The sequence below is a fragment of the Macaca mulatta genome, chromosome 4, assembly GCF_049350105.2.
Source record: "Macaca mulatta isolate MMU2019108-1 chromosome 4, T2T-MMU8v2.0, whole genome shotgun sequence".
Lineage (NCBI taxonomy): Eukaryota > Metazoa > Chordata > Mammalia > Primates > Cercopithecidae > Macaca > Macaca mulatta.
This window is the reverse complement of record NC_133409.1, coordinates 28,534,735-28,562,166: the sequence shown is the minus strand read 5'-3', so window position 1 is coordinate 28,562,166 and position 27,432 is coordinate 28,534,735. Positions and strand designations below refer to the sequence as shown.

Sequence of the window (27,432 nt, the reverse complement as noted above, 5' to 3'; positions counted from 1 at the left end):
AAAGTCGCCATGAGGGCTAGTAGTTGAAACGCTAGCTGGTTTTTTAGTTACCTTATCAGCATAAGCATTGTCCTGATGATGGGATCTAATGCCTTTTGATGGCTGCTTTTTTAGCTACCTTATCAGCATAGGCATTGTCCTGAGTGATGGGATCTGAAGCCTTTTGATGGCCTTTGCGCTGAATGACTACAGCTTCCTTTGGAAGTAAATCGGCTTTGAGAAGCATTTTTTATTAAAGAGGCATTAATGATGGAGGACCCTTGCATGGTGAGGAAATTTCTTTCTGCCCATATAACAGCATGGTGGTGCAGGATATGGAAGGCATATTTAGTCAGTATAAATATTGACATGTAGTCCCTTTGCAAGAGTGAAGTCCCTAGTTAAGGCAATGAGTTTGGCTTGCTGAGAGGTAGTTGGTGGGGAGAGCAGAAAGTATATGCGTCAGGTGTGAGGAAGAAAATAGATTTTGGAAGTTATGAGAACTGTAGAGAGTGAGTTGAGCATAGTTGGTGATTTTGAGGTCCTCTAAAAGTATTAAAGCAGTGGCAGCCACTGTACACAGACATGAGGGCTAGGTTAAAACAGTAAGGTCAAATTGTTTGGACAGAAAGGCTACAGGGTGTGGTCCTGGCTCTTTGTGTAAGAATTCTGACTTGATTGAAGTAATGGGGGCTGTCTGTGAAGATTTGCAGCAGTACAGCCCAGGTAATTTGCTGAGCCTGATGGGTGTCAGGGTCAGTCCAAGTGAAAGTGAAGAGAGGTTGGGATGAAGGGTGCAAAGGAATAGTAAAGAAAGCATGTTTGAGATCCAGAACAGAATAATGGGTTGTGGATGCAGGTATTGAGGAGAGTATATGGTTTGGCACCATGAGGTGGACAGGCAAAACAATTTGGTTGATAAGGTGCAGATCCTGAACTAACCTGTAAGACTTGTTCAGTTTTAGGACAGGTAAAATGGGGGAATTGTAAGGGGAATTTATAGGCTTTAAAAGGCCATGCTGTAGCAGGTGAGTGATAACAGGTGTTTATCCTTTTAAAGCATACTGTGGGATGGGATATTGACATTGAGCAGGGTAAGGGTGATTAGGTATTAATGGGATGGTAAGAGGGGCATGATCAGTCACCAAGGAGGGAGTAGAGGTGTCCTATACTTGTGGTTTAAGGTGGGGAGATACAAGGGGAAGATGCCAAGGGGGCTTTGGGTTGGGAAGAAGGGTGGCAATGAGATGTGGCTATAGTCCAAGAATAGTCAGGGAAGCAGATAATTTGGTTAAAATGTCTCGGCCTAATAAAGGAACTGGGCAGGTGGGGATAACTAAAAAAAGAGTGCAGAAAAGAATGTTGTCCAAGTTGGCACCAGAGTAGGAGAGTTTTAAGAGGTTTAGAAGCCTGACCATCCATACCCACAACAGTTATGGAGACAAGGGAAAGAGACCCTTGAAAAGAAGGTAATGTGGAGTGGGTAGCCTCCGTATTGATTAAGAAGGGGACGGACTTACTCTCCACTGTGAGAGTTACTCAAAGCATCTGTGATGGTCCATGGGGCTTCCGAGGCAATCGGGCCGTGTCAATCTTCAGCTGCTAAGCCAAGAAGATCTGGGAAGGAGTCTGAAAGCCTTGGGCCAGAGTTCCAGGGGCTCTGGGAGTGGTTGCCGGGTGAGTTGGACAGTCCGATTTCCAGTGGGGTCCTGCACAGATGGGACATGGCTTAGAAGGAGTCCTGGGCTGCGGGCATTCCTTGGCCCAGTGGCCAGATTTCTGGCACTTATAAGCAAGCTCCTGGGGGAGGAGGTTCTGGAGGAATCCCTGGCAGCTGTGGTTCAGGCATTTGGAGCTCTTGTGTGCTGGAGATGTGGCTGAGGTTTGTCTCACAGTGGAGGCAAGGAATTGCAACTCAGAAACGCATTGCTTGAAGGCAAGGTTAATTAAGTCCTGTTGTGGGGTTTGAGGGCTGGAATTTAATTTTTGGAGTTTTATTTAATTTTGGGAGCAGATTGGGTAATAAAATGTATATTAAGACAGCCCATTGACCTTTTAGGGCCTAGGGCTGTAAAGCATCTCGGAGTTGCTGCCAAACGAGCCATGAACTGGGCTGGGTTTTTCATATTTGATGAAAAAGAGCGTAAACACTAACTGATTTGGGATAAAGAAAAAGGAGCATTAACCTTGATTGTGCCTTTAGCTCCAGCCACCTTTTTAAGAGGAAATTGCTGAGCAGGTGGGGGAGGGCTAGTCATGGAACAAAACTGTAAGCTGGATCAGGTGTGAGGAGGGGAGGTGATAAAAGGATTATAGGGTAGAGGAGCAGAGGCTGAGGAAGAATTGACACCTAGCTTGGCCTGGTGATGAGCAGCCTGGGGAGGAGGGGAGAGGTCAGATGGGTCTGTATAAAAGGAAGATTGGAAAGAGGAAAGACTCAGAGATGCTTGGCGTTGGGACTGAGGGGACAGGCAGGAGGGAAAGAAGGAAGATTTGGGAAGAGTTGCATTGGGAACAGAGACTAGGGAGGGACTGATGTGTAAAAGAATGCCTGTATGTCGGGCACCTCAGACCGCTTGCCCATTTTATGACAAGAATTATTTAGGTCTTGTAGGATGGAAAAACCGAAAGTGCCATTTTCTGGCTAGTTAGAACAACTCTCTAGTTTGTATTGGGGTCAAGTGGCATTGAAGAAGAAAATAAGGCATTTAGGTTTTAGGTCAGATGTGAGCTGAAGAGGTTTTAAGTCTTTGAGAACAAAGGCTAAGGGAGAAGAGGGAGGAATGGAGGGTGGAAAGTTGCCCATAGTGAAGGAGGCAAGTCCAGAGGAAAGAGAGAATAGAGACACGGAGACAAGGGGTGGAGGGTGCTTACCCCCCAGGAAAGTGGAGAAGGGGTAGAGACACAGAGAGAAGGGATTGGGGGTGCTTGCCCCCAGAAAAGCGGTGCTTGACGCTAAGGGTGAAGGACGAAGGCAGGCGTCCCTGCGTGGTCAGACACCTCTGAAACGTGGGTGAATAATCAAGCAGGTGTCCCCTCGTGATTAAACATCAAAGGAAGACTGTCCTCCTGAGTCCGTGACCGGCGCCAGAGTTTTGAGTCCACGGATAAAACGCGTCTCCTTTGTCTCTACCAGAAAAGGAAAGGAACTGAAATTAAGAGAAGGGAGAGATTGGAGTGTGGCGCCAAGATTGAAAGGAGAAAGAGGTTGAGGGATAGTAAGAGAAGTTGGAGAAGAGAGTAAAAAGAGGCTGTTTACCCGATTTAAAATTGGTGAGATGTTCCTTGGGCTGGTTAGTCTGAAGACCAGAGGTCGTAGATGGATCTTACTCACGGAGCAAACAGTAGCAGGATAGGGGATTGATCTCAAGGGAGGTCCCCGATCTGAGTCACAGCACCAAATTTCACATTTCACTCACGTCCATGTGAAGAGACCACCAAACAGGCTTTGTGTGAGCAACAAGGCTGTTTATTTCACCTGGGTGGAGGCGGGCTGAGTCTGAAAAGAGAGTCAGCGAAGGCAGATGGGGTGGGGCCATTTTATAAGATTTGGGTAGTTAAAGGAAAATTATAGTCAAAGGGCGGTTGTTCTCTGGTGGGCAGGGGTGGGGGTCATGAGGTGCTCAGTGGGGGAGCTTTCAAGCCAGGATGAGCCAGGAGAAGGAATTTCACAAGGTAATGTCATCAGTTAAGGCAGGGACCGGACATTTTCACTTCTTTTGTGGTAGAATGTCATCAGTTAAGGCAGGAACTGGCCATCTGGATGTGTATGTGCAGGTCACATGGGATGTGATGGCTTAGCTTGGGCTCAGAGGACTGACACTATCAGTTTGGCATTTGGATGTCAACATATGGATTTTTGTGGGGGCATAGACATTTAGATCATAGAACTCACTAAAGGAGAGGGACAGACTCGTCATTTTAGTCTAATATTGGTATTATCCAGAAGTCATAAGGAGAGAGAGAGAGAGTTAGAGAGAGAGAGAAAAGAAAAAAGAAGAAAGAAGGAAGAAGGAAGAGGAGGAGGATGAAGAGAAAGAGGAGGAAAGAGAGACTGAACAGGAAAAAAGAGGAAAAAATTATATTGCAATTAGAATTTTTGTAAAATCAATCCTCCAAGTGAGGTTAATATTAGAAGCACCATGGGTATTTTATTTACCCACTTTTTTTTATTATACTTTAAGTTCTAGAGTACATGTGCACAACGTTCTCATTGTTCAATTCACACCTATGAGTGAGAACATGTGGTGTTTGTATTAACTCAACTTTTAATGTCATCATGTTTTGAGGAGTGTTCATTGAGAGTAAAGAGACTCCAGATAATTTCAATCTATGTATATGGTCTCTATGTTAAAAATCTCACTGAATGAAAATCTATTCAGACACTTAATTTTGAAGTTAAATCGCTTACATAATTTTGATTTATTGTTCAGATGACTGTATACAACTATTTAAATGTTCTATTTTTAAGATAGAACATTTATTCCTAAGTATGGCAATAGCAAAATATTCACTTATTTTTAAAGTAAGGCATTTAAATATATGAAAATGAGGTTTCCTTGTACTTTTCTCTTTACAAAAGCATCTGAAAGGTGCTGCATTGAAGCATCTCATAACTTACTTCACAATCTGATTACTCATTCTGAAATCAAATTATTCAATATTTCTATATCTTGCTAAATCATAAAGTGTTAAATAAATTCATTTTAATGTACATATTTAGTTTCAAGAAAATTTTACAGCATAGCTTTTATTCTGCATTTTTGTCCATGTGAGGATTGTATATACTGTAAACAAAATTATCAAATGCAAAGAATATAGCACAGTAACTGGATTCAATTTTCATTGGCTTCCACCTGAGTTTCATTATTATTTTTACGTTTGTTCCTCTCAAATTGCTATCAGTTAGCCAGGTCTTCCTGAATTAATCCTTTAGTATAAATAATTTTAAAGAGTCAATATAAGTGAATATAAAAAGAGGATCTCAAAAAATGAGCCTCTCTTAAAATGCTTCTGTGTGGAAAATCTATTTTTAAAACATGGTTTTAGGATCATAAATTATTACTATTTTGGTTACAACAAAAGTGGCTTATCAGATGCCAAATATCAAGTGTTGCTTCTGGAACTGAAGCAATTTATACAAATATAGCCATCCTTCCTGCATTTTTCAAGAAAAAATAATAGGAAAATGTGTAATTCCGGTACTATACATTTAGAAACCTCCACTGGCAGGATATAAACTCATCTTAGGGGTTAAATACAGAGGAATAAAGGTGTTGCAATAAACGTTTTTGTATGTTTTACTTATGTCTCTAATTTTGTCTTTACTTTCAATTTGAAATAAAACAGAAAATAAGAAAGCAATAAATTCATGGGAGAAAAAAAGGCATTTGGCTCTAAGAGGTTGAAACCCCTTCCCCTGTGATGACAGTAATTAAAAATGGCAGTTCTAACATCATCGAAGTCAACCAAACATACCGAGGACAAGTGGCCTAATTTATGAGAAATTGTTTGGACTTAAAAAGCTCTAAAGTACAATGTCTTGAGTAAACATCAAGTCAATGAAGACACCAAATTTCACTGTGAATGTATGGGCACATATTTTTGTTTATTCATAAATACCTGTGCCTAGTATTGTTGATGCTGGAAACTCCAGGACCCAAAGTCTCAGAAGACTATTAAATTCACTATGAATGCTTTTTGTTTCCAATGAATTCTGCTTAGAAATAAATTAAATTAGCATTTCTACCCTACATCCTTAGGAAATAGTTGACTATTACAAAGAATGCCAGACCTTGAGCCCAAACTGTTTCATAAGCCTTTGTATTCTCTGAGCTACATTTCTGAGTCTAAGAAACCTATTAACTTAGTGGAGACAGCATTGTTTTATGCTTATACCGACCCACCACTTCAGATTTTAAAAAAACATTTTTGTTTTGTTTTCCTATCTGTTTTTCCTTTCTTCTCATCTGAGGCTATGGGTTGAGAATGAGGAAACACAGCTGAAGTTTCATTTGGCACTGGGAAAGTTGAGGAAATTTGTTTACCTTCAAGACAAAGACTAAGTAATTTCACAGGAATTTAAGCAAAAAATGACATGTAACTCGGGGCATATTAAATGACACATAATTTACTAAAATTTTTCTTAACTTGATAAAAATTTCACCAACAGAAGCAAAAGTATTCATATACATATTTGCAGAAACGGAGAAAAACTAGTCATTTAAAATTATTTCTTTAGGTCTAGAAAATTATCTCTATGTATTTTGAAATAAGTTTCCTCACATACCAAAATTAGAACCACCTAGATATCAATTATATATTACACTTAGAATATTGTACATAATCAGTGCTCAATAATTGTTGTAAAAGAGAAATCTGTGTTTTGTTTAGCCAACCTCATACTGAGTACTACCATACAGAAGGTACATACAGCAACACATACCAAGTTTACTTGTTCCTGGTTTGGGTAGCATTCATTACATTATAAAAAACCCTTACCTCAATTTAGTTCCAAATATTTGGATCTGAATATTTTCTGGGAGGTGAGGGGCAAGCATTAGTTCTTTCATGAGTTCCAATAAAAACAGTCTTTGGATTTCATGGACCTTACCAAGCTTGGCTATGAGGGCGCAGTGACTAAGTGATCTCATGCTAATATTTACAGCAACCTGCATTTATGGAGTGTTGTTGTATGTTTGAGTTCAATGATCATGAAATTTAAACTGATAATTATCTAACATTTATTAAATCATATGTTCTGCCCTATATGCTGATATCGTTTGGTAGTGCTCCACCCAAATATCATCTTGAATTATAGCTCCCATAATTCCCACATGTTGTGGGAGGGACCCAGTGGGAGATAATTGAATCACAGGGGGCAGTTTCCCCCATACTGTTCTTGTGGTAGTGAATAAGTCTCCCGAGATGTGATGGTTTTATAAGGGCTTTCCCCTTTCACTTGGCTCTCATTTTCTCTTGCTGGCTGCCATATAAGATATGCTTTTCACCTTCCATCATGACTGTGAGGCCTCCTCAGCAACGTGGAACTGTGAGTCCATTATAACTCTTTATCTTTATAAATTACCCAGTCTCGGGTGTCTCTTTATCAGCAGTGTGAAAACGGACAAATACACATGCTTTACACCAAAAAGTTTATGTATACTGTGCTTCAGTGAACACCAATAAGTGCCATCTGGTGCAAGCAGAGTCATGGGCAGAAGGGCAGAAGATTCCTGGGACCCTTGTTTTCTTGCCTTCCTGTGGAGTGGCTCAGACAGATGCAGATGGGCAAATCTAGAGATTTTTCCACCTCTTAGCTGTTCTTTCCTTTGAAGGAAAGCATAAGGGTAGCATTAAGGTTGGGGTTAATCATTTGAGTTTGAGTGCTGTGCAGTCAGAGTTTAGGTGCCAAGTGCATCAGGAAATACTGGAAACACCAGTTGTGTAGCACTTGAAGACTTTGGGAGAAATTGAGATGATACACAGGCCTCCTTGTTGAGGGGAGGGGAAGCTATTAGTTCCGGCTAGCAAGCTCAGAAGAACTTTTGGTCATTCAACAGACAATCTTGCTTATTTCTTCACATTGATGTTTACTAATTACCAGGCATTGTACCATTTGAAGTGTCTATATTATCTCATGTATTACGCATAAGATCCTTATGCAGTCTTATTTTTATTGTCATTTTATGGTTCAGCAAATGGAAGCACGGAGTACTTTATCCTTTTTCCCACTAACTGAATATGTTACAAATTGGAGTACAGAGGTTGAATACAGGAATAACAGGCATTAGAGGGTTGAGGTCTTGATTTAGAATAGTGACTTTGGAAAAGCAAGGCATTGCTAACTTTTATAGATGTGGCAAAAGTTAGTCTTCTCAATATCATAGAGCTAATAGGTTGGGGAAGTACCAGGACTAGAGAAAAGGGAGCAAAGTACCATGGGTGCAAAATTGGAGTCCTCCAAAACACTCAAAAATTGAAATAAATAATATTTTCATGCAGAATTAAAATTTTCAAAATTAATGCAAAAATCTATGATGACGAAAATATCAACATTTTAAATAAAGGAAGAATGATTATTACTGTTTCTTCTTTTGTTTCAGTATAGTTGGCACAGCACTGGGTAGGAAGCTTGAACTTGAATGCTATCAGTCTGAACTCAGAGCCCAAGCTTGTAACCATTGTTTGCTGATGTTTCTCAGGATATGAAAAATAAAGAAGGGTCAAATATTACCTACAGACTCTGAGACTGATGGCCAAAGATAACAGTGAAACTATGGACTTGATTTTTTAGAAGGGAAGCTGAGAAAATGATTATTTTTCTTGTATAGTCCCATTTAGAAACTTAAGTTTATGTGCATAGCTTAGCTTCAAAACCAGAGGACAAACAAAAATCTTATTTAACTTTAAACTTTTCTTGGCCTCTCTTGTCTCTCTTGGCACTCTTTCATCAGTGCCAAGAATCCAATTACTGACCACAAGTAACCTAAAGCAGTTTTCCCGGCATTCAGTGGTATATTTTTCTGTAAGAAAACTTGGATACAATTAAGAATGACTTGAACACTGAGAAACATTTCTTATCTCATATAACAGAAGTGCTGAAGGTAGGGTGATTTCAACATTGGATACTTCAAGGCCTTAGCAATGTCATCGTGGACTCATTTTTTTTTTTTTTCCAGTTTTAGTCCTTGCCTTTCTCAAAGAGCCAGCTACTGTTCTCATGGTTACAAGATGACTGCAGCAGCTGCAAGCTTTTTTGTTCCCATGCAGTAAAGTCTTTGTTCTTCCTTTTAAGAGCAAGAAAACCCCTTCTAAAATCTCCCCATCCCAAACGTGACCCTAGAATCAATTGTGATTTTATGCTTTTTGTTTTGACAGCGTATAGCACAATAGTTAAGAATCTTGTTTTGGTGACCTAAAATGGGTGTAAATGTGGCTCCATCACTTACTAGCTATGTAACCTGAGGCATCTTATTTAAATTATCTGTGCCTTAGTTTTCCTATGTTTTACAAAAAGGTAGAAAATAATATACCTACGTCACTGGGTTATTGAGAAGAAAATGTGAGTTAATACATGTAAAGTTTTTATAATGGTGTCTGACTATTATTTTTAAGATGATCATCACTGTCATGTATGCAATTAAACTTAGGGAAACATGAAAGCTAAGAAAGTAAAATTACCTAAGTATCTCCTTAAAAAAAGACATCAATAAAATTTTTAGTTTGCATTGAATAATTTTTTTTTCCATTGATATGATCTGAATTTGGATGTGAGGTCTGAAAGAGATAATAAGAATCAACTTCAGGACTACTGTCTTATTTAAGTGTGTGTGTGTGTGTGTGTGTGTGTGTGTGTGTGTGTGTGTGTGTATTTAGGTTTCAGAAAAAGTGGTCCACATGGCTGAAAATCAGAAAATCAGAAGCTGATCTCAAGCTAGCAATGATAACTTCATAAAAATAGCCTGCTTTGACTATTTTAGAGCCAGGCAATATATATATGTCTGCAAAGTACATATAGTGCATTTAAGCATAAGCATAATTAAACTGATTTCAATTTTGTTGGATTTTATTGTTAAGCTCTTCAGTTAACACTTAGAAAGAAGGGAAATGGAGAAATAGTCTCAATCTATTCTCATCATAAAAATCTCATTTGCAGATTTTTCCATTAGGTATAAAATATACCAGTGCTAAAAATGCCTTTAATGGTGCCAGAACAATCCAGTTCCTTACATATGATTCTTTTAAAATCCTCAATTGCAATTATAAAATTATATTTCATTTCCTTTGTCTAAGGTTTAATCTCACCATTCAAATGGCCATTTCTTGCTCACATGAAACACTCAGGAATGTAGTAAAATGGGGTGCAAAGAGTGAAAATACGTTATCAATGAATCATGGAGACAGGCTTCCCAGAGAGCAGCATTTTATACCGGGGGTCACTGAATGGTCTGTGTGCTCCACAAATCCCTCAGAATGGAATATAAAATTAAAAATTAAAAAATGTCCCCAGAAATACTCTCTTTCATATAATTTTCCCGTCTCTATGAGATCTTCCCATCAGTATAAACCATGGTACATTCTTCCTATTTGAACAGTGGTAAAAACAGAAAAACTCACTATGATCCTAGTTCCTCTTCTAGTATTACTCAATCTCTGTCATAGACAGAAAAATATACTCACTGCCTCTACTGAATTACACCTTCTTGGTTCCTTCTTCCTCTCTCTCTCTTGCTCACTCCTGCTCTGCCTGTCACTCTCTCCGTCATGTCCCCTCAGAATCCATTGCAGCCTTCTTCCTATCTCTCTGACTTATCTCCCTGACATTTGTTTAAGTGTTTCTGGGTCAACTTCCTTGGTGATCTCACTCATTGTTATGGCTTTTATACCTTCTGTCTTCTGTTGGATTCTTAAGTTTCTGTTTTCATGTAGAACTCCTCTTTTCTACATCACATTGCATTATACAAATGTCTACATCTTGATGTAAGTATCTAATAGGCAACTCAAATTTTGAAAGTCTAAAACTCAGCTACTTTTCTACTCCCAACCCCACTCGCACCCAACAAGAATCTTGTTTCTCTCCAGTCCTCCCCCAGCTCAGGGCATTTCCTTCCTTCCAGTTTCTCACACCAAAAACCTAGAAGTTATCCTGAATTTCTTTCTGTCACATCACAACCACACTGGAAGCATCTACTATTAATTCTTTCTTTGAAATACATTCAGAATCTGATTGCGTCTCACCACACACACTGTTACCACCCTGATAGAAATCACCATCATCTTTCTCTTGGATTATTTCAGTTGGCTTCATATTTGTCTTCCTGATTCCAGCCTGGCACCCTTTCAATCTTCAACACAGCAAAGGAAGTCAAATCACTTCATCTTTCTGCTCAAATCTTCCAATGACTTCCTATGTCAATCAGAGTAAAAGTCTAATTTTATGTACTTAACCTTTAGATAATATCATATATTGATATAATTCTCATCTCTTAAATATGTCAAACAGAGAAGAATCTCTGAAAAGCTAAAATAGTTTTGAAAATTAAGGAAAACATAGCTCTAAAATTTAATTACTGATGGATAAAAAATCAGAGGTAATTTATACCATATTTCTAGATAGATCACCTCTGTAATCACATCCTAAAGGCTATGCTTGCCTCTTCAGAGCAGTTTTCATATGATTGGAAAAACAAAATTTTGGAAATTCCTAATCATTTACTTGCACATTTTATGATTCAATCTTTCATTTCACAAACATTTTATATCTCCTAGGACATAGAAAAGGGAAGACTTATAGATTCTATCCATTGAAGTTACTAGCAGTTTGAATACTTTTTAATTTAATGTACAGGGATGACTAACAGATAAATACAATCTATTCCAACTAGAGCTTGATATGATCACTAACTTGACTACTCCAGATTCTTCCTGTGGTATCACAAATTAGAATAAATGGGCCTATCAGTCTTAATTTTGCCACAACTACCTTAGTCAACTTGCAGAACTTGTTATTTGTCTGAAAACTTACAGAGTCATCTTTTCTATAATGCTGTCCCATACAATATGGGCCGAAATGATTTCTTCCATTCCTGAACATCCGTAACACAGCGTTTATTTGCAATCTGGGTAACATAAATACACATTATTTTAATTCACGCCTAATTTTTTTCCTGTGTTAACTCTTATTTGGATTATAAACTTCCCAAGGGCATTTTCTTTCTTGGCATGCATGTATATTATAGCAAGATAAAGTTTCTATTTCTGAGCAAGAAATTGTAGCCAGGAGATATTTAGAATGTTGAAATTGACATATTCATTGTGTCAAAAGAACAAATCAGTAAAAACAGCTTTTCTTAAGTTCTTTGGAAATGATTGCAATTTTTTTCTTTCTTTCTTTTTTTTTTAAATTACTTTTAGCAAGCTCTATTGCCAAGATTGGCTCGGATCCTTTAAAACTTGTACATGATGCTGTGGAGGAAACCACGGACTGGATCTATGGCTTCTTTTCTTTGTTATCCGACATAATCTCATCTGAAGCTGATGAAGAAGATGATGGTGACGAAGACACTGATAAAGGTACAAAGAACATAGAGATATATCTAACTGCTAGGACCAATATTAGATATGTTTTATAGTGGCTTGCCTCAGTTTACATTCAAATGAGCCCTTGGGTCAAGCTAAAACAAAATGTATACACTTCTTACTGCTAAAAGCGTATCAACAGGCTGCCAAACACAGTAAATTGGTCTTTATTTAATTTTTATCTTATAGCTTATCTGACAGTATGGTAAAGATGTCAACATTAAATGCTGATATTAATGTAGCATTACAGCAAAGAGAGTCTCATTATGCACTACTATAAAACCACAATACAAACTCACATTTATATGATTCTTTGGAAAAAATAGTAGTTATTTTTCAAGTTTATCTCTAGGAAGATTAAAATAAAAACAGTAAAACTAAAAATACATGTAAGTGTTTTATACACATGTGTCATGTTTATAGTCAAATAGCAGAAAGCAATCTTACTAAAAGTACAATCAAAAGAGTAAATTTATTGAACCAAATGGTGGTGTAGAATAGAAGGGCACATTCTAAATGTCCTAACAATTATGCAACTAACCTATGTGCTCTCTTATATATATTAATGAATAAAAGGAAATAGCCAACTCAAACCACATAAAAACTGCCATTGAATGCGTATGAAAAAAACAAAGCATTATGATTCCATCGATTAGATAACATTTTTTAGGGTCAGTCTTAGTCATCAGAAATCATGTATTCAGCCTTGACTACCAGGAATGCTTTTATTATTAGAGTACTTTTATAACTTTGCCTGAATTTATATTTGTTTTGGCCCCAGTAAGAGTACAAGACGAACAATAGAGAATTGAAATTAACATGATTTATAACCTATAATATATAATTTGGATCACTGCCATAATTTTATTGAATTCATAAAAATGAAACAATCTTATATAAATGTATATAAACAAAGTTTATACTTAAAAACTGGAATTTGGGAAGCAAAGTAATGTAAAGACTATGATTGTTAAAACTAATAGTTTTTTTAAATGAACAAAGAAAGGGGGAAATAATGATGTCTTATTCTATGTTAAAATATTTTCTAATTTTTTGTTTCAATCTTGGTCTAGGAGAAGTAGAGGAGCCTCCCTTGAGAAAAAAAGGTTTGTTGTTCTCACCTTTGATAATAATTCTTTTTCTCTTATGGTAATATCAATTTTCAGCATGGTTCAGATATATTTTACTTGAGTTGTAGGCTTAATTTATTTTAATATGAAGGTTTTGTTTAATAATTAGGTCAAGATTTATAGTCAGTAAAAAAATATACTCAATTTCTTTTCCAATGAAGGTGGTCTCACTATTTTTCTGATGATTATTTTTAAAATACCTTCTTCAGTAGATTTGTATGGATTCATTTATATACAGACCAATATGAGCTGGAATTTGAGGAATGAGGGGAGAATTCTGTAGCCTTAGAAATAGCCCAGAAAGCCGAGCGCGGTGGCTCACGCCTGTAATCCCAGCACTTTGGGAGGCCGAGGCGGGTGGATCACGAGGTCAGGAGATCGAGACCATCCTGGCTAACACCGTGAAACCCCCGTCTCCACTAAAAATACAAAAAACTAGCCGGGCGAGGTGGCGGCGCCTGTAGTCCTAGCTACTCGGAGGCTGAGGCAGGAGAATGGCGTGAACCCGGGAGGCGGAGCTTGCAGTGAGCGGAGATCGCGCCACTGCACTCCAGCCTGGGTGACAAAGCGAGACTCCGTCTCAAAAAAAAAAAAAAAAAAAAAAAAAGAAATAGCCCAGAAAATGATGACACCCATGATTTATTCTCACCATGATCAGATGTATTGATTTTAAATTTTTATTCTTATTCTTTTCCTTCTTATTTTCTTGCCATCATTATTTTGCAAGTTAGGTGATGACCGTGGGCCAGGACAACAAGATGGTGAGGGACATAACAGTCTAGGAGGCAAAGGCATATCCAGTCAGTATGTGTGATATGTCACTGTCATGGAGTGGAGTCACCTGGATGTGCCTGGATGTGCTGTGGAGGAATTCCTTGCAGGAATAGATAAGGTGACTGAGTGAGGTGGTCACAACCTGAATGAAGAGAATGATAAACCTCAGACAAAGGAGGACAGCAGTGGGGCAGGAATTTCAGAAGCGCAGGAATTTTGACAGGCAGGGGTAGGAACTTCATGGAAGTTCCACTGGGGAGCAGATAGTACATCCTGAGGTACATTTGTTGTGAGAAAAGAGCCAATATTTAAGCCAGATTTTAAACAATTGCAATGTTTTAGTCACTGCTACACATGGGCAGGCTGTCGAAGGTACTTACCCAGGAAGATAACCCTGGCTTCTGTTGCTCTCTCCTAATACCTACTGTGGATTCAAACAGCGGGATCCAAACTTACAGTTTCAGCCTTCCCCGAGAAAATGATGAGTACCTCACACTATCTGGGGTAAAATCCATTTAGTGTATGTTAAATTAGAAACTTTGGATTTGTAACTCATGCAGCAAAAAAGAGCTAAGCCAGTCAAACTCAACTGTGGCAAAGGCATCCAGAAATGAAAATGTTTATAAAGCTCTGTGAGGAGAAAGGAAGGGTTTCTACACCTAGAAATCCAGAATTAGAACTCGAGCACTCAAGATGGACTTCAGCCATGAAATTCAGGTTTAGAGATTCTAGATTTGTCTATAAACTTCAAGAGATCAGGAGCAGTGTCTTTCTGTAGCTGATTTCCCATAGAGAGTGAACATAGACAAACTTTAAGTGAGCTATCAGTCATTATCTGGAAATAACAGCTTATGCGTGTTTATTTTCATTGGAAATGGAAGAGGGGAAAACAGATAAATGATGTTTGCTCATTTATACTTATAAACTGAATTCCATAAGACTATCATAAAGCCATATTTTTCATAAATTGATATTTACTATTTAAGAAATCTGTTCTTTTGACTTAAATTTTTCTTTGAAATTCTTTAAAAATTAAGCTTCATATAGTAATTAGTATAAACTGCAAATTCATACAAAGCTGTTTTATTATTGTTTCTTAAATTATTTCCTTGATTGAGCATATCAAATTTTTACCAGAAAAATTATTAAATATTTGTTTAGGGTACTTTTAAAAAATGTTAGAAATGCTTATTAGTTAAAAATAGTCTAAGGGATATATGTCCTTCAACACATGTACATTAATGTCTTTAAAGATTACATACTCAAAATTAGGGGAACTGACTTTAAATCACCTGAATATATTTTCTTAATAGTATTATTCACAGTTACATGAAAAAAATTGACATTTAAGTAAAAATCTCAGATGCCCTATCTTGGGTACAGAGGCTATGTAATAATAAACCTTAATTGAAAGTGAACTCAAGAAGATCATTTCACTGTAATTATTATTTTTTATGTGTAAGCTTTTCTTTCATAGAAGTATAGAGGCAATGAGAGCTTTAAAGTAGTAGGTAATATTTTATAAAACATTTATAGTATATATTCTACATTTCAAGTATAGTTTTAACATTATTATCAGGGGAAAAATTCTATAAATTACTCTTGTCTTATAGGTTATTTTATTCATTTTTACATTTACAAATTTTGGTTTAAGAAAGAATTTGGGGGCAATGTAGAATGATAGTCTCTTAAAACATTTGTTTTTCACCCATCTAAATGACTCTTCATTAACACCCTTGTCAATTCATATATATTCAATAATATTTAGTCATTTTATATTGCCTAAATTATCAGGCTGTAGCATTTTTTATTCAACTGTCCTATGTCTACCTAAAACATTTTATTTGAGTATGCTTTATTTGTTGAGTTATTGCTATTCTTAACAAAATAAAGTTTCAGCCAGCTTGTTATTTGTGGTTGAAGTCTGCAGTTCTTAATTTGATATGGAATAATGGTGTAGTCAACTAATCTCAGGGTTGCAGTATTGATTATTAAACGGATTATTAATATGGATGAAATATGTGATTCTGCTAGTCCGTGGAATCAGTTGTTATATATAAATATAGCTTCAGGGTATTACATGTGGTACCTAGTGTCTTTATGTTCTTCATGCATAGTTATTTTTCAACTTGTCAAAATTTTAAAATACTAAGTTCTATTACAAAACACTTCATGATGAGACCCCCAGGCACTGAATCTTTAGAAAATACTATATTTTATTACACAATTATCTAAAAATTACAACTATGAAAACCAAATACTATTATAAATCACATTTTCTGAAAAAATTATATTTTGTATATAGTGGTATACTATCTGGAAGTGTGCTTTTAAGCAATATTTTTGACACCAGGGTATATATCATGGAAATGTTAACACCTCCCTTTCTAAGAGGTAAATAAGAGCAGAGAGATTTAAAGGAATTGAATGCCATTTGAGTGTTTTCCTAAAATTGATCTGCTTGAGAGCATGCCCAGGTTTATAACTGTACTATTTTCACTTCAGATATAAATACATTTGTTGTTGGTTCTTCATGTCGTTTGACATTACTTGGAAGGAGACAAAAAAATTAAGTAACATTGCCCTAATAATATTGTGTGTGTGTCTGTGTGTGTGTGTGTGTGTTTATACAGATGTGCATAAGGCTTCTCAATATTTGTATCTTTAAAAGTAAAATATAAGGTTAGATTTGTTGATGAAGCCTGTCTCATTCTAACTGTAAAATACCTTAATCCACAGATAGGTGAACTACTTTTAAAGCCCCATTCACTAGATGGCATTCTAAAAAAAATTCCACTTTTCAGGCTTAATAATAACTTATGAAGATTTGCAATATATTAACCTTTAGATTCTTAGATTCTTATAGTCTAAAGGTTAATATATTACAGGATATGAAATCACAGAATACGAAGGAAATTTTAAAATTTCAATATACACAATTTTTTTCCTTAGAGAATCATAATGTAGCTCTTGAGTAAAATTTGTATGAGAGAGGTGGAATGAAAATATGAATTCAAAAAGAAAGATAAAAAATTTCCAAATGTTAAGAAATAATTTTTTGATAAATATTTTAAGTTGATAATGACATCTAAAAATATTATAGTGTTTGGATTCCACTAACTCAGTTTTTAAAAGGGATATGGCAACTTTACAATAATCTATAAATTATATCACTTGTAATCCTTTAACTTATGATGAAAAATTTTAGAACTTGTGGAAAGGGATGCAGAGTTTTGCAAAATTTCTAAGAAATGTAAAAGGGAAAAAATTGAACATGATTGTAATAGAAAATAAACATTTTGCTTTCTGGGTAACTCCTAGGTTTGTGAGTGAGAGCAAAGCACAGAGGTCTAAGATTTCATGACGGCACAATGTATATCCTTAGCTAATCACTACAACAGAATACGGACATGTTTTATGCCTTCTGGGATTAAACTCAATCAACAAATGTATTTTTCAATTAATCTTTTTCAAGTGTTTTCTATGAGGCAAGCAATGAGCTGGTAGAACAGAACATGTACTATGTGCTTACCACATTGCCAAAGACTAATGATGAAAATTTATTAAATAAAATAATAAATGACCATAATGGAGTTTTGACGTGGTATTGCTAGCATCAGGATCAATGCAACATGTTATTTTACAGCTTAAGTAATTGCAAAGGTGTAAAAGATCACCTTACTTAGTAAAATGTCCTGCAAATACCACAGTTAAAAGTTTAATGAATACATGATTAAACAAGACAGTAAATAAGATAGAATAGTTGGGGCATTGTATATTTGATAAAGATGAGGGTAAATCTTTATATGATTTTATCATTAATAAATTGAACTGAAAGAATATGAAAATATGAATAATAGCAATGATATCATAAATGGACATACTCTATTTTTTAGAAATATAAATTAATTTTAATTCCCTTAATTATTCATAAAGACCCAAAGTTAAAGTTAAAACCAGGGCCAGACTCAGTGACAGATAGAGATGCACACACACACACACACACACAAACACACACACACTCAGAGAGAAAGAAAAAGGGAGGGAAATAAAGAGAGAATGAAAATCCAAAAGTCTTAATGCAAAGTTAAAAAATATACGTTTTTTTCAGCATAGGTATCTTAATGTTTTTCTCTATTTATGTGCAAAATAAAATACTGGTTTATTACTGGTTTATTTTACTAACAAAATACTGGTACTAACACTTTTAAGTGCAACTTAACAGATACACCTATCTCTATCTCCTTTTTACAGTTTATTCTTACTTAAACCTCCATCTATAATATATCTGTATATAAGAATAATCATTACAGCATTTATATCCTTTGGAATATGTAATTTTAGAGGAGAATAATAGGCTCCTAACAAGAAATTAGGTTTTGTAATGTCTTTTTCCTGACATGTAGCTTTAAAGTTAAGAAAGAATAATTGCAGTCATTCAGAGTTACGCACATTTAGTTTTTTGGACAGGAGAAACTGATCTTTAATTTTAGGAGCATGGTGGCCTTGTGGGCTATAGGTTTACTCTTGCCTTAGAGGAAAGCACCAGAAGCCAATCTACATTGTTTAATTTCCTTTGTTGCGAACTACTTGCTCTTTGAAATAAGAAATTGTCCTTAAGGATAAGCTGGACCCAATATAAAGGCTGATGTTCTATGAGATTGTACTTGATGTATGTCAATGGCAGAGGAAGAGATTCCTCACTTAGAGCAAAACAAATTACATTTCCCCCTATAGTTGTATGTTTAAATTTCCCTAAAACTTTGCGAGTTGAAAAGAGCTGCCTGGTAAATTTTAACTCAATTCTTTCATTGTGTATTTTTCTTACTTTATTACAATCCACAATAGCTCTTGCAGTCAGAGTGAATGAGAAAGAGCCAGAAAATTTAAGCATCATAAATATTCAAGACTTTAGGATTAGGCCATTCAGAAGGTTGTATCGCATCATCGGGAGTAAGATGGATGGACATATGTGTGTGACAGAGCTTTCATTGCATCCATCTTTGCTGGCAGCTTCAGTGGTTTACACCAGGCTGAACATTAAGTGTCTGGAAAATACGGTGCATGAAAAAAGGAAGGAGAATGGAAAGATGACTAAACTTGTTAAAATTCATAGCCTCAGAATATTGGTTACTAGGTAGGCCTTAGTAACATTGTTAAGTATACATTTATCTTTGGATGTCTCCTCTAAATAAATCTAGATCAAAACTCATCTCCATAACTGCACCATTGCATATCGCTCTCAGGCTGCAGGAGGAGCTTAGAGTTTTATCTTCTGCCTGTCTTTTCCAAGCATGGATCAGACTTGTGATGGGGATGGGAGAAGGACAAAGCCCAGAGAGAATAGGCAGTAGGTGTGGAGGTTGGCTCAAAATGAAAAAGGCTGAGGAGGGTGAGGTAAAAGGAGATTTAGGATCCAGTCACTTCTCCAGGTAGTTGCTAAGAAGTAAACTCTAAGCCCAATGACTCAGGCAAATGTAACACTTTGTGCTACTAAAAGAGCTCATCTCTGTCAAGGCACGCAAACTGATGAAACAAATAATGGTGGGTCAAACCAGAGCCTGAATTAACAGGCCAAGAAAAGCAAGAGATCAGGTTTTGGTGCCAACATCAGAAGATATTAAAAGAGTCTCTGAAGCAACTCAACTCAGGCACAATCATTTTATGTAGTTCTTCTTGGAGCAAGAATAATTTCATTGGTGTTATATTTCTACCTGTACCTAAGATGAGTAATAGAGAAAAGGATGTGGGGGGGAAGCTGTTAGGTCTAATGTATTTCAGAATCTTCTCTGCAGTTCTGTGTTTCTTGTTTCAAATTCAAGAGAAACTAATGTGCTAGTTGAGTGCAGATGGCTTAAAGTTTTACCTATTTTATAGATTTTCATTTAGAAAGGGTCTGTTGAAAAATAAAACAACAACCAAAAAAAGCATAATGGAAGCCTTACCAATGGTTCTCAACTCTGTGTGTCAGATTCAAGTGATGTCTTAATTAGAACTATTTTGCCCATGAGAGACCAAAATCCAATTCACACTTGCTTAATGAAAAAAAAAAAAAAAAAAACTTTTTTGGTCGGGTGCGGTGGCTCACGCCTGTAACCCCACTTTGGGAGGCTGAGGCGGGCATATCACAAGGTCAGGAGGTCGAGACCATCCTGGCTAACAAGGTGAAAACCCGTCTCTACTAAAATTACAAAAAATTACCCGGGCATGGTGGTGGACGCCTGTAGTCCCAGCTACTCGGGAGGCTGAGGCAGGAGAATGGCATGAAGCCGGGAGGCAGACCTTGCAGTGAGCTGAGATGGCACCACTACACTCCAGCCTGGGAGACAGAGCGAGAGTTGGCTTCCAAAATGACTTGATACAGTTTTTTTTTAAAATCATGTTATTAATAAATCCTCTTTCTTCACTTCTGGAACCTGCTTTCCTTCCTCCGTTTCATTTGTTTCAGTCTCAGGCAGGCTTTTCTCTCCTAGTGGCTCCTATGGGGATCAGAAAGTTGAGGCCAAAATTATTTTACCTTAGCAACTTAGTAGAAGAGCCTGTTCTCTTCCACAATGTCTCTGCAAAAGCATTTGGTTCATTCCCATTAATCTGGATTTAGTGGCATATCCTTGCTGGAGCCAATCAGTTGGACAGAGAGATGAAATATGCACTTTGTCAAGGCCTATGAAATGGGCACCCGTCCTTGGAACCCAAGGGTGGGCTAGCATGGGGAAAAAAGTGGTTCCTAAAATTAAGAGGAATGTTATCAGAAATAATGGATTCTAGCTGGAAAGCCACAAATGTCTACATCATCTGATTTTTGTTTCTAATTCAGAATTCCAGGTTACCTCCCATCTCCGATTTACTAAATAAGAATCTCTAGGGCTCAAGCCTTAAATAGTTGAATTTTTAAAATCTCCACAATGTTATTCTAACTCATAATCAGGGTGAGAGCCATTGCAACCCAAAAGAGTAATTCTAAAAATATGGAATTGTATGCATCCTGAGGCCAGTGAGGGAAACAGTCGAGGATAAGTGAATAAATGCACAATATTTTTACACACAGTGACTAGTGTATGTATATATAAATCTACTGTTCAAAATCCCAAAACATGAATGATAGAATGCAAACTAAGTTAATATATATATCACTGTCACATTGACCTGAGCCATTGGAATAACTATTGATAGTTGATGCTCATCATCTGAACATATCAAAATTTTAAACATGACTGAGATAAGCTTGAATGAATGCAACAAGGAGGTAATGGTATTTTTTCCCTTTGTGCTGTTAACTGGCTATGGTCAAGTCACTTCAGTGGCTCTCAGTTCTCACACCTGTAAAACAAAACTGCCGGATTTACTGATGTCCAGGTATTTTCTAGCTATGATGTTTTACAATTCTATGATTAAATTGTGATGCCATACATTGATAATTTTTTCGAGAGTTTCATCTGCACTAGAGCTTTGAAATTCAAAGCATGACCCATGGACCAGCAATGTTAGCATTATATGGAACCTATTTAGAATTGCAGCATCTAAGCTCTATCTAGACATAATGAATCAAAATCTGCCTTTTAAGAACCCCAATGACTCATATGCACATTAAAATTTGAGAAACATTGATCAAGACAGTAGTTTCACTTTGGACTGTGGTTCTGAAATTACCTGAGAGTTTATTTAAATTGTAGATCTCTAAAAATTTCCTTGCCATGAGAGACAAGTTAATAACATCTGAGTTGTAGTTCAGGAATATGTTTTAAAATCTTCCCAGATAATTCTGATGTACAGACACATCGGTCTTACCTAGCACTTATCATCAAATATGAAACATGCTAACACAGCCAAAATCTTACTCAGATCTCCAAATCTGCAAACTTCACCACTGGTTATCTATAAAATGTATTATTTGCAATAATTTCTACCTCTGTCTGGTTTATGTACACATGGGAGATGATATATCATTTATAGATGGAGAAAATAAAATTCAAAGAGAAAAATGAATTAACCTAAGATAACAAATTTAATGGCAAAAGTGAGATTAGGTAGATATCATCTTAGTATATTTATTTTTGAAAAATTTTAAGGGTCATTAGTATACAGTGTTGAATCTATTATTTTTTCTTGATAAAGTTCAGCTTACCTTACCAAGTAATCAAACACGATAAAATAAAGATCCAAAATAATTTACATTTATGGGCTTCAACATCTGTGAAGAAACTGTTCTTAATATCTTCCTATCACTGTATCTGGAGTGGTTGCCCATTTAGTCATACACATACTAGGTGCTTCAAGGGGGAAATAATACTCCTTTTTATAGTCTTCATCAATGGTGAGTAGTACACTTTTCCCAGAAATATTTGTTTACCAATCAAACATAAAAAGTATTAGAAAATCAAAGAATATATAGATACCTACAGATAATCTGGAATATTTATTTAAAATATTGATAATTCAGCAAAATAACTGTGTTTGGCATTATTTAATTAGTCACTAAATAGATAACAAGATTTGCTTGTTCATCTCTTACAATTAATCTTTTGTGCCCTAATAACAATTGGCAGATTCTTACAAATAAGGATTCTATGTTTAAGTGAATAATTTGATTTTTTTGATATTAAAATGAGAAATAATGTAAGAAGGCATTTTATTTTATCGTTGCTTGTGAGGTATCTAGAGAAAACATAGTACCATAATATAATGCATTCTTTGAAATACACAACTCTTTTAATAATTTAATAAACAAAACTGTCATCTTAAAAGAATCAGGATGATTGCCTTGGTGACAGAGATTATCCTTTTAACTTCTCAAATCTGTCATTTGAAAATCTTCAATTGATAATATTTTGAATTTATTAACAGCTGACATATTAATAGAGAAAAATTGCATGCTTTAAACTGGCCATGTAAGGTCTTAGACAAAATTACAAACTATCTATCTACTCAACAGCAAACTTTGGTATGATTGTATAAGTAGATCAAAACTATCATAAGCAACATGGCACAAGTATACATATGTAACAAACCTGCACGTTATGCTCATGTACCCTAGAACTTAAAGTATAATAATAAAATAAAAATAAAAATAAAAATAAAAAAGTATTTGATAATAAAATATGAATATAAATAGACAATAAAATAAGTATTTTGTTATTGTCGCTATTGTCAAAAAAAACTACCATAAGCAAAATACATGTAATATAATAAAATAACTTAGAAATATGTCACTGCAAAATCAACTCATTCATAGGAATCACTGACACAATCTGTTTTCACCAATTTTGATTTCATTGGTTGTTACTACTACCAGCCTTCTCATTTCGAATACCTGTAGCCTCTCTTCCCAGTTACATATGGAAGTTGAGCTCAGAGACTCTGGGAAAATGCATTGGCCTGATGATTAGTAACATTGGCACTGTGGCAGACACAGACCTTATGTAAACATTTCGAAAAAATTAAACAGCCTAATGAGGAAGAAGAAAAACCAATGAAGTGACTCTTCACTAGGAATTTGTTGAAATTTTAGAGATTACACCCTTTGAGTAATTGTGTGTTCCTATGGGACATTCAGCACATATCATGAGAACAAGAAAATTCTCCATTATACTTGAAAACTCTTCACTTGGACTACCAAGAGGATCATTAAATCTATCCTTGTCCTCTCAAATGTCCAGCATAAATATATTTAGTAAAGGGCTAAATTTTGCAATTTCTGCATATAGAATACCATAAATATAGAGACAAGTGTTATAAGGCAAAATAAAATATAGATTATCACTGAAAAACCCTAATCAGTAATAACAAATCCTAGAGAAATGTAATAATATTAAACCTGCAGAACAAAGGAAGAGAAATTTTGAGTCCCTTCCTTTAAGCTCAGTTAAGTAATATTTTCCGTTTTTAAATCTTGCTCTCGATTTTTTTCTGTTGAAATAGTTATATTTTGTTAACGTTTTCTTATAGGCATAATATATTCAACTACAGTTTATCTAGTTTTTGTATGAGCATCTATAAGTAAATTTTGAAATAAAGCAATGTTAAAAACATGCTTAATGTCCTTAATTTAACTATAATTTAGCTTTTTAGTGCTCTAGAAAAAACAGTATGAAAAACATTTCTGAAATATAAAAAACTTTGAATTGTTGCAATTGTTTTTCTGTTTTCTCTTTTATTTTTGTATTTATTTTGAGACAGGGTCTTACTCTGTTGCCCAGGCTGAAATGCAGTGTCACCATCATGGCTCACTGCAGCCTCAACCTCCTGGGCTCAAGGGATCCTCCTGTCTCAGCCTCCCAAGCAGCCAGACTACAGGTGTGTACCACCACACCCAGCTCATTTTTATTTTATTTATTTATTGTAGAGATGGGGTTTCACCATGTTGCCCAGGTTGGTCTTCAATTCCTGGATTCAAGCAATCTGGCCACCTCAGCTTTCCAAAGTGCTGGGATTACACGTGTGAATTACGGCACCTGGCCAATTATTGCAGTTTATAAATACTTTTGGCATATTTTATTTCCATAAGTAGTAAAATCTTGCAACTTTCCCCTGTATATCGAATAGAAATTTAAAACGTTTAGAAAAGAAATATTTTTTCAAATTTTCAACTGTAATCATTTTAGTAGTTAAATGGTATTTTGAAAGTTGTATCATAAAAACAAGTAAAATATGATCCATCACCACCTTCTAAAATATGGAAGAACTGATAACTCGTAATCATGGTTGAATATTTTTTCAAGTAGTATGCATTTCTCAAGTGTCTAGTATATTCTAGTCATGTTAGGCATTGAAAATTTAATGTGGAACAAAATAGACATAATTCTTGCCCTCATCAAATTTAGTTATTTAGTGAGAAAGAGAGACAAGTAATAATAATAGCTGGCATTCACATGATGCTTACTTGACACAAATGATGCTCTAAATGTTTTACATTTTAACTTATTTTAATCCCCATTAATCCTATCTGGTAGATACTACTGTTAATCTTATTTTATGGATGAGGAAATGAAGTTCACACAGTTAGTAAGTATGGAAATCAGATTTGAATAGAGTAGATTGACTCCAGTGTTAATTATCTTCAACATTAAGCTGTATTTTAATGGATGTCAGAGATGCAAATATTTTTGTATAGATCTTTTAATAGTTTTATCTATGTCTACATTTTCCTATCAAAATGCATATTTTAATTATGTTGGTATACTATAGATTTATAACATCTTTCAGATGATTATTAAAATAATTAAAATAATTCTTTACAGATCATTGGAATCCTCAAATAAAGAATAGTCTAAAAATACGACTAGTTTTTATTTATTCTCAACAGCATAATAAATTATTATACCTCCTCCTCTGTTTGGCATTGTACTTTGGAAAAACAGTGTATGTGAGGAAGATATATTTCATTGCTATCGCCGTTGAATGATAAACCATGAAAGTCAGAGTTTAAATTCTCTGAGTTCCTTAATGAAATAAAGTTATAAATGCATTTAAGCCTAGTATGATAATGTTTTCTTTGAATTTCAAAAGCTTTTAGTCTTGGAGTGAGAGATGAATAGTGATAAGAATCTAAGAGGAGATACTACCTTTTCCTCCACTTATCTTCTCTCATATCTCCCTACCAGCTGCCGGAAAAGTGTTAGGGCAAAGTCAGGAGTAGTCAAAGAAGTAGAAATACACTTCCTGCATTCTTTGAAATTAATTTGCCCTTCTCTTAAATCCTCCAGTGCCACTGAAACCGTTACTGACACCGGCAACTTTAGTGGAGTACTACTGATTCTTTCTTATTAGGCAAAGCTGCCAGTGACTCAGTAGAACAAAGGGATTTCCCTTGGTTGCCTCCTAACACATTAAGATAATTGTAACTTCTTTTCCCACATCTTTTTCCCTTCTCCCCTTCTCAAAATTCAAATAGAAACTCATATCTTTAAGAATTTATGGACAGACTCACACGTGGATTAAGATACTTTGACCTTTGTGCTTTCTAAGATACAAAACATTTTTCAAGATTTACCGGTTACAAACGTGGCTTATGATTCCAACTAGCATCTGGTGCTGAGACTTAACACCTTTTCAGAGACATTGGACATCCACCTAATTGCAAAGGACATATATGTGGAGGTGAATAACGACTGCCTTGCCTTTCTTCTAAGTCTCTTGTATCCAGGTTTGGTTCAGGTTTAAGTGAACTGGTCCTCAAAAAGTGTCATGATGTTTAAGTAAAGTTTTATGCTATTATACATTATTTCATGTTATATTAAGTGGAGACATTCACCTATCTTTGCAAATTATTAAATAACCAGAAGCTAGTAATAACATAATATAGAAAACTTAATTTTATTTGAAGATTGTGAGACGATAAATTACCACCTTTAATGACTTGAATCTTTTAAATTTGATTTTCCAATTTATACAAATATAGCCTTAGCTGGAAAGAACAATTGAAGGTAACAAATCAGGCATTGCCTCCTTATGAGAAAAATATCTTTCCAAAGTCTACGTTAGTAACATGTTACTGAATTGGACAGGAGTTTGAATGGTCATCATTTCCTGGCTAAAGTGTAAGGCGACAGAACTGGCACACCATGTGGAGGCTTTACTGGATTCTTCTGACATCAGATACCCGTAGTCAGTGACACCAGTGATGGAATCCAGTCCCCAAAGAAAATGCAAAGTTGCAATAAAATATGCAGAGAAACATTTAATTTCCCCTTAAGTCTGAATCATCAGAAATAATTTTTTGTCTTCCTGAGCAAAGAAATGTAGGTGGATGTATGTCTTTACTAGTTCAGCTGTGTTTATCTATGCTTGCCTCTGTAGAAATATTAATATTTCAGCTAAAAAATAGTCAATAATGTACCTGTAAAACAAAAATCTGCCTATGTAAGTTTGTATACTTTGTTGTGAGCTGTAGAGACTTTACTGTGTGTGTATCTCTTTAAGAATGGGTGACCTCTGTTTACAAGAAAACTGCCTGCATCTGCCCAGAGCAGTGAGGTTGTCTTAGTTTGTTCTAAGGCTGAAGTGCAGAATAAGGAAAATAAAGAATGAGGCTTTACCTGTGAGATTGATCTAAGTTGCAGAACTAGGTAGCATCTACTGTACTTACCACAGAGTAAAAAATAACTGTTCTGAAATAAATTACCATTTTTTCAGTCTAATTTTCCTTTATTCATTTTTATTTTTGCTTAAGTAAAGCTTATAATGAAGTGTATCCAACATGCAAGTATTTGCTTTTCACTTTAGCGTTACCTCCCTTTCATGTATTTGGAAAAGGGAGATAATATATTTGCCCCGGCCTTTCCCTTCACCTGAGTGGTGGTGTTGACCCTAGTCTTTTTGAGATTTGTCTTTTTTTGTTGTTGTTGTTCAGGATGGTCCCTAGCTCATTTCAATTACTGCTACTACCTAGCACTCATTCCCTTTGTCAGGATATGACTGAGTACACAAGAGCTAAGAGGAGCAAGGTAGCTCCTGCTAGTACTTCTTTCAC

At 35.7% G+C, this 27,432-nt stretch overlaps 1 protein-coding gene across 35 annotated transcripts in view; it reads left to right on the top strand.

The window, feature by feature from the left end:
• TRDN (triadin) overlaps positions 1-27,432 on the top strand; it is a 410,920-nt gene that overhangs the window by 71,310 nt on the left and 312,178 nt on the right. For all 35 annotated transcript variants that reach the window (XR_013416180.1, XR_013416179.1, XR_013416183.1 and 32 more), the window contains exons 3-4: positions 11,896-12,054; positions 13,134-13,166. Coding sequence is in view for 29 of the 35 variants with exons in the window: in XM_077999343.1 (XP_077855469.1) it covers positions 11,896-12,054; positions 13,134-13,166 (192 nt within the window). In the remaining 6 variants the exon portion in view is untranslated. The remainder of the gene's footprint in view (positions 1-11,895; positions 12,055-13,133; positions 13,167-27,432) is intronic.